We start from the raw sequence: 8,444 nt of genomic DNA on the forward strand, positions 1-8,444 counted from the left end.
TATTTCAGGTAAGTTTTTTTGTATTGTTTAATGAAATTTATATGAGATGCCACACTTTGCTGCTTAGTGTATAAATAAGTAAATAATGATAAAAAATATATGAGATACCAATACCCTCATCTATGCCATACACAAAAAGTCCACTTTGAGGCTTAGCTGTAGGTACCAACAGCCCTAAAGTTTAGGTTAAGCTTCTACAAAGTGTAATTTAATGGTTAAGAGCACTCATTTTAAAATCTTAATTGATACCTTATCTATATGGTCTTCTAAGACTGGTTGGTTTCTAAATGCTAAAAATTGACTATTAGGTCATTTTTCTTCTTGCATCCCAATATTTTCTATTAATATCTTCTAATTTCAGGTCTGAGCACACTAAGAGATGGTCAGCCTTCATCCAAGACTATAAAGTCCCATTTATCCGATTATCATTCAGTTCATATTATGTATATCAAATGACTTTCATTTCAGATCACAGGTGGGGTTCAGAACCCGAAGCTAGCTCAGGTCAAAGCCGAGGCTTTCCCTATCCGTGTAGCTCACTTCTCCTCAGACATAGAAATCCTGGCCGGCTCTGACAAATGTCCTGATATGTTTATCTATAATATGGAGACAGGAGACGCCACCAAGACCCGAATACGCTACCAGGACAATATTAAGGTGAGTTGCTTTTGGGAGATGGTTGGTCTGTGCCCAAGGTCGCGGGTTCGAAGGCTGGAGTCAGAAAAAATCGATTGCAAATGGTCATCAAAAGAAGAAGAAAGAAAGAGGAAAAGAAAAAAAATGTGATGTATTGCCGTTTTTAAATCGTAGCAACGAACCTACATTAGAATCTTTTGATCTGTGTAATCTCTTTTAATCTGTAGTATGCTCATCCCATAGTATGTCCCTTGTCAGATGGGCGATAAGAAACACAAAACTTGACCATCGAAAATTTGACCCGATTACATTACTTTCCTTCCTATAGGATAAAGAAAGTAAAAATGTGATGTATTGCCGTTTTTAAATCGTAGCAACGAACCTGCATTAGACTCTTTTGATCTGTGTAATCTCTTTTAATCTGTAGTATGCTCATCCCATAGTATGTCCCTTGTCAGATGGGCGATAAGAAACACAAAACTTTCGAGCTGGGTCAACATGATACCACCAGGAAATAACCCATTGAAATATTTGCTTTGATGATTCTAATAAATTTGATGATTTAAATGATTCAAAGTGTTGCAATAACTGTTGAGATATTGGGACTACATGTCCTAATTCGACAGTCTAAATAAAGCACTAATAAGTACCTATGATAGGAAAATAACCCATTGAAATATTTGCTTTGATGATTTAAATAAATTTGATGAGTTAAATGATACAAAGTGTTGCAATAACTGTTGAGATATTGGGACTACATGTCCTAATTCGACAGTCTAAATAAAGCACTAATAAGTACCTATGATAGGTGTATGGCCGCCATACACGCCCTACATGGAGGCTACGCCACTGCCTGTCTAATTTCCAATCGAAATCCGAATGCCTTATTTTTTTGTCAATGGTCGGATATGAACCCAGTTTTTATTTACCTCCTTGTTATTTGTTTTCCTCAGAACTTCAGGATGTCTCCAGATTACAAATCGTTCGCGGTGTGTGGGGAGAATGGTAGCATTCGTCTGTATTCATCCCGTACTAAGGAGTTTAGTCAGAACTTCAAAATGAACGGCACTGTGAACGATGTGGTGTTTGCGCCGAATGGGACCACTCTGTATAGTACCGGAGGTGAGTGACACCACCCTGTTATCTAGAGATTTTTTCCCCCAAGTTTTGTCAATTAAATCAAATCTCAAATTCTTTGTGGTAAAGCGGAGCTTTTTCACAACTTAAGTGGATATCACAGCATTACTAACACTTCAAAATGAACGGCTTGGTGAACGATGTGGTGTTTGCGCCGAATGGGACAATTTTGTATAGTACCGGAGGTGAGTGACACCACCCTGTTATTTAGAGATTTTTCTTCCAAGTTTTGTCAATTAAATCACATCTGAAATTCTTTGTGGTAAAGCGGAAATTTTTCACAACTTAAGTGGATATCACACTTCACAGCATTACTAAGTGCCTCCTTTCCAATCGATTTTCATAATTATTATTGCAGTAATCTTTTTACACTGGTAACGCTGCTAGTGGTCGCCAATCGATTAAAGTAGCCACTTAAATATCCTCACGGCCAGCGCATTACTAAGTGCCTCCTTTCCAATCAATTTTCATATTATTGCAGTAATCTTTTTACACTGGTAACGCTGCTAGTGGTCGCCAATCGATTAAAGTAGCCACTTAAATATCCTCACGGCCAGCCTAGTTAGCTTAGTTGGTAGTGCGTCTGCCTTATAAGCGCTAGGCTGCGGGTTCGATTCCCGCCCGGGGCGTATTTTATCCTAAAGAGATAAGGTTCGTTCTTGGAACGGCTGGCTCTCTCCTATCCTTTCTTCTCTCTTCTATTTCGGGACTATAAAAACCTTATTAGTTACAGATCCCTCTATCAAACATCTTCAAAAAAAAAAAAAAAAAAAAAAAAAAAACTTACACACATTGCCCTCTGTCAAGCCTCTTAAAAATAAATAAATAAATAATAATAAAAAAAAAATCCTCACGAGGCTGAGTGCACCCCAAACTTCAAACACAGACCCGAAAAAACTTCGACCCCGGGAATCGAACCAGGGACACAAGCCTAGTAGCCTAGTACCGAAATGTATATCTTCTATTGAATCATTATGTTTCCAGGCACAGGAGAAATCTACGAGTGGGACACCCGGTCCTCGCTACCCGTACGTAAATTCCTAGATGACGGGTGTGTCAAAGGTACCCGCCTGGCGGTCAGCCCGGACGGTAAGCTACTGGCCACGGGTTCGAACTCCGGCGTGGTCAACATTTACCATCTCCCCATCACCAGCTATCAGCCGACACCGGACAACATCCTGCTGCTGATTTCAATGAGACTATAGTCATTTCATGTCCTAGCCTACTGGTATTCTAATCTTACCTAGATAAATGTACAAGATATTGAAACAACTATTATAATTCTTGTGGAATAATGTCACTGAGAGGTTGATATCCGGACGGCCTTCTCCTTTGAGGACATTTGAAATCTATCTAGATTAAAAATTTTGTTGGGTTGGAGGTGTGTCTCAGGTACTATATCATATGTACATATTTCTGGACACAATTGTTCTGATGATGGCCACAGTAGTGGTCGAAATATATCAACTCGTCTGTCCTTTTATCTGTAGTCTTGTTTGTTAATGTCTACTAGATAGGGGATAGTCTGTAATCCGCACCAGTCAAGTGAAGACCATGTCCAGAAATATCTATCTAGATTGTTTCTGAATGCATTATGTACCATTATACCTAAACTAGACGCCTTTTAGCCCTGGTACATAAGCTTTAGTTTTACATCCACATGAACCCTTAAGAAGGGTTTTGAGCAAACGGTTTTGCTAAACAGTAGACCATTGCGTTAAGATTCCCCAAAAGTTAAAAAATCAAACAAGTTTGTCGTATTCCACTCCTGATTTCGTCAAAAACTGCGATTTCCACTCCTGATTTCGTCAAAAATGTATTTTTATCTCTAGGTAGTCATTATTTTGCGTATGCTTGCATAACTGTCATGGATTTCTGAAGATGAAGATCAGATAAGACTGAATTTTGTTTGATTTGACCAGAATATCTGTAAAATGTCCATTTCGGGAATAAAACAGCATACTCTGTGGTCGTCACAGTCATCTTGTAGGTACCCCCTATTTAATTCTATGTATGTAGGTAGGTAGGTACCTACTACTTTTTTTAAACTAGTTAGTACGATTTTCGAGGTGTCCCGCTTTTTTTCAAAATGCCCCGCTTTTTCAACTAGAATGTCCTGCGTTTGAAAATTATCATCTGGTAACCCTACACTGGTACCTATACTTATGCAAGTAGGTACCTATATGGCTAGCCTACCTATGTATTTGACTGATACTTAAGTATGTACCTACCTAATACATGCCTGATATTATCTGCTGGTAGGTACCATTTTCATCTAACGCAATTTCATCTGAACAGACAGGTAGGTACGGCGGAATACGAGTAGCTATTATTGCGTTTTTATCCGTAATAATAACCCAGTTTGGTTTTTCATTTGGCTGGACGTACCTAGATGGTTGGTATATTTGTATTTTTGCTAGATAGGATTTATGTTTGGTATTTTCGGATGGATTTAGGTATTTATTTTTGACATCTTTGAATGTAGGATTTTTTTTTTTTTGGTATTACTGTCGGTGCTTAGGCAGTCATAGGTATATCATACATAAAATAATAATAATAATATTCATATCCGGAGTGAATTTAGGATTGCACTTAAAGAACGCACATGTTAACAATAAAATGATTTCCAAATATTTCGTGAAATTCTTCAACATTACAGGGTGGCATAAAAATAAGTAGGAAGATTCGCGTTTTTCCGTGGATAGACGGGGTCGGCGTTTTCGTCAGCCTCTCAAACAGCCCTAGATAGGGTAATTGCTTTGGGCTGACATTTGGTTTTGGCGACTAAAATTTTTCAAGTGGATGCTCTTCGCACTCAACCTTTGCTATTTTTTAAGTTCCTAATTGCTTTGGGCTGACATTTGGTTTTGGCGACTAAAATTTTTCAAGTGGATGCTCTTCGCACTCAACCTTTGCTATTTTTTAAGTTAAAGCATGGGGCACCCAGTAAAAAAATCCTCCTACCTACAGATTGTCTTCTTTTACATAACAAAGTAGATCAAGACATCAGCGACATACATAACTCTCTAAACAGTCTGACCCCAGCCAAAAAATGGCTGGTGTCCTCCTTTTTTAAAGTTCCCCGGCTAGACTAATTTTAAAGTTAAAGAATGGGGCACCCAGTAAAAAAATCCTCCCACCTACGGATTGTCTTCTTTTACATAACAAAGTAGATCAGCAAGACATCAGCGACATACATAACTCTCTAAACAGTCTGACCCCAGCCAAAAAATATACACATGTTACCCATACACACGAAAATACAGAGTGTTTATAAAGTCCGGGGAACCCTGAATATTTTTTGAACGGCTAAAGATGAGAAGCTGAAATCTAGGGTAGTGTCTTATCTTTTCAAATACAATTTTTTGAAGTAGTCGCCAAATTTCGTCCGGAGGCAGGATCGGTCCCAGGTGGCCAAACTCTAAAATCTTAAATGAGAATCTAAAAACTTTAAAATCTTCTCCTATTGGCGGGAGAACATGGAAAAAATGAAAATTTGAATAGGCCATAACTCCGTCCCTGGTTACCGGATCGAGCTCAAACATACCAAAGTACTACTTTCTTTAAGACCTTTGATATGCGGTATCACAAGTAAGGGGTTCTCATTTAAGATTTTAAATTTTGGCCCCCTGGGACCGATCCTGCCTCCGGACAAAATTTGGCGACTACTTCAAAAAATGGTATTTGAAAAGATAAGACACTACCCTAGATTTCAGCTTCTCATCTTTAGCCGTTCAAAAAATATTCAGGGGTCCCCGGACTTTATAAAAACTCTGTATATGCGCGATGTTACCATAACAACTTGATCTCGAGAATATGCTAAAACAGAAATCCGAAAACATTTATAAGAACATAGCAAAACTAGAATTGACGAAAACGACAAAAACATAAATAAATATAAATCATGCATAACATGAAAGTATCTAAAAATAAAAATAAATAGAATAACAGCTCAATATGTAATCGATTACATTAGGTCAGTATATTGTATTCTACATTAGGTTAGTGGGTATATTTCAGTATCTAATATACCGTGACCTAACCTAAACCGCATTCTAGTAGATCTCTACAGTTTTGGTACATACCGACAGTGAGCAGAAAAAGTTCCTGAATGGCAGACTATATTTCTTTTTTCTTTAGATGATTGAAATTTTGGATATGAATCTGATATGTTGGTACGTATTGTGTTTATTTATCAAAAATAACTTTTCGATGGGGCCCGAATTTTTGGACCGGCTCCAGGGCCCTCAGCTTTGATTTCTTAGGCTTAAAACAGAGTGGAGCGAAGAGCACAGTGTATGGAGCAAACCATCCCCATAGTTAGGTACTCTAAATCTGCGTCCACTCTTAACACATAGTCGACGCAACGGTCCTCGCGCGTCGATCAGTTTGTCGACTGGAACCGTCCACACTGCCTCGACAACATAGATTTACCTCGTCGATCGACAGCCGTCGACCATGTGAATGTGTGGACACAGTTTAACGTCCTAGTAAATTAAAAGTCTAATCAATAAAGTAAGTTAGGTGGACACTGTAGCAAGATCAAAACCAGATCCATTCATTTCGAAACTTGTTTCTTGTTTGCATAGTTTTTTCTCTCTGTTTCAACACGATTACTTGTCGACTTGAGCGAATAAGTGGTAGATTTTTTTTATCTAGGTAAACTTCACCGTAGATTGCACAAGTGCATGTGCATTATGCATCTCGATAAAAAAAAACTACATTGTATGCACGAAACCGGATAGCGTACCAAAGAGTGAGCTGTCTAGGTTCTAGGATAGGAGAGATCAGGTAAAGCAAGTAGTGTGATAGAGCTAGACGAACTCCGGTAGGTACCTGAAGAGATTTTCTTACCTACATTTGTTTGTTTGTTTGTTCGTTCGTCCGTCCGTACCCTCTAATATCGGCCACTCACGCTCAGGTCGTCTGAACGTGTGTGGCGGAAAAAGCTTCCGACCTTGGTCTGTCAGACCGTCTGACAGACCAAGGTCTCAGACGGTCTGACAGACCTAGGTCTCAGACAGTCTGACAGACCAAGGTCTCAGACGGTCTGACAGACCTGATCCTGCTGCATTTAACCACGGGGGTGACCGACCTGAGTTTCAATCACACGAGTGAAATTCTAGCGTTTAGGTTAGTAGGATTTTTTTTTTATTTTATTTTATTCTTCAGAACAATTCTATCTCGAGCTCAATAAACTTTGAGCTGAACCCTCCTCGTCTAAAACTTTAGCAGAATAGCTAAGGTCTCAGACGGTCTGACAGACCTAGGTCTCAGACAGTCTGACAGACCAAGGTCTCAGACGGTCTGACAGACCTCTTAGGTAGGTAGGATTTTTTATTTTATTCTTCAGAACAATTCAATCTCGAGCTCAATAAACTTTGAGCTGAACCCTTCTCGTCTAAAACTTTAGCAGAATAGCTCAAGTTTCCAAGCTCAGGTCCATGGCAATTAATTCATTCATAGGTCTTCCTTCTTCTTACGGCAATTGCTTCTTGTTCCTTTCGAGCTTTAAGCTTCAAGTATGTGTATGGATCTTCTCCAGTTTTCCAATCATTTTTGATTTCCATTATGGTATTTTCAATTTTGTATATGTACAATTTGTGTGAATGAAATTTATGTCGTGAGAGACAAATTTTCGTGTTCCTTGCAGTAATTATGTTTAATTGTTTAGTTCGCTAGATAAGAACGCCGCGGTCAAGTTGTACAACGTGAAGAGTAGAAATGTGTAGGTCTCAGAAGTTGTGAAAAATCCAAATCTGAGGTCAAAACTCGGAAAAAGTAAATTTAAAAGGTCGAAAATTTAATTTTTAATTGCCGTTCAAATATTGCTTCTTGTTCCTTTCGAGCTTTAAGCTTCAAATATGTGTATATGGATCTTCTCCAGTTTTCCAATCATTTTTGATTTCCATTATGGTATTTTCAATTTTGTATATGTACAATCTGTGTGAATGAAATTTATGTCATGAGAGAAAAATTTTCTTGTTCCTTGCAGTAATTATGTTTAATTGTTTAGTTCGCTAGATAAGAACGCCGCGGTCAAGTTGTACAACGTGAAGAGTAGAAATGTGTTTTGTAACTTCCCCGACGCGAAGATGGGAGAGAGGACGTGTAGACCCAACGCACTCGCGTTCTCGCCGCACAGTGGATTCTTCGCGTTCACTAACAACGACAAGTCAGCGTTCCTATTCAGGTATGTGCTAGTTTTTTTTTCTTTCTATTAAGAGGTTTTGATAGAAGGAACTAACTGCTGAGGTCTTATCGTCCCAAAATGCGCAGAAACGCTTGCGCACAATCAAACAAAGCGGGAGTCATGAATTGTGACGTCATAGCTTACGGGAGCGTATGCCGTGACGTCAAAGTTTACGATTTACCGGTATTTTTTAAATCGATTTATCTCGGTGTCTAGAAGTCGTAGAAGAAAAAGAAAAAATCCGTTGGTCCTCATTTTTCCTGCTCTATGACTTTGAAACGTCAACCAAGTAAGCGCAACTGATCTATTCTACGGATTTTATCTTTCCTCTTCAAAAAATCACCAGGGGGTTTTGACTTCATAAAAATAGAATTTAGAGAGAACAAGAACATAACAGAGACTGGATGAGTTACATCATAATGTAGCTTGATAATAAAGTCAAATTGAAGCCTGAACTTGCGTGCTAAATTATTATTAT

At 38.6% G+C, this 8,444-nt stretch overlaps 1 protein-coding gene across 1 annotated transcript; it reads left to right on the forward strand.

The window, feature by feature from the left end:
- Positions 1 to 467: 467 nt before the first annotated feature.
- Positions 468 to 7,966, forward strand: LOC103521428 (U3 small nucleolar RNA-associated protein 18 homolog; the record flags this gene model as incomplete). The annotated part of the gene is made up of 5 exons (XM_017448810.1): positions 468 to 657; positions 1,590 to 1,758; positions 2,758 to 2,947; positions 6,835 to 6,906; positions 7,790 to 7,966. Coding segments are annotated over exons 1-5 (677 nt in total), but the record flags the coding sequence as incomplete, so codon positions are not given.
- Between the last annotated feature and the right edge of the window lie 478 nt (positions 7,967 to 8,444).

Source organism: Diaphorina citri, unplaced genomic scaffold (genome assembly GCF_000475195.1).
Source record: "Diaphorina citri unplaced genomic scaffold, Diaci psyllid genome assembly version 1.1 scaffold5229, whole genome shotgun sequence".
In the NCBI taxonomy this organism is placed as follows: domain Eukaryota; kingdom Metazoa; phylum Arthropoda; class Insecta; order Hemiptera; family Psyllidae; genus Diaphorina; species Diaphorina citri.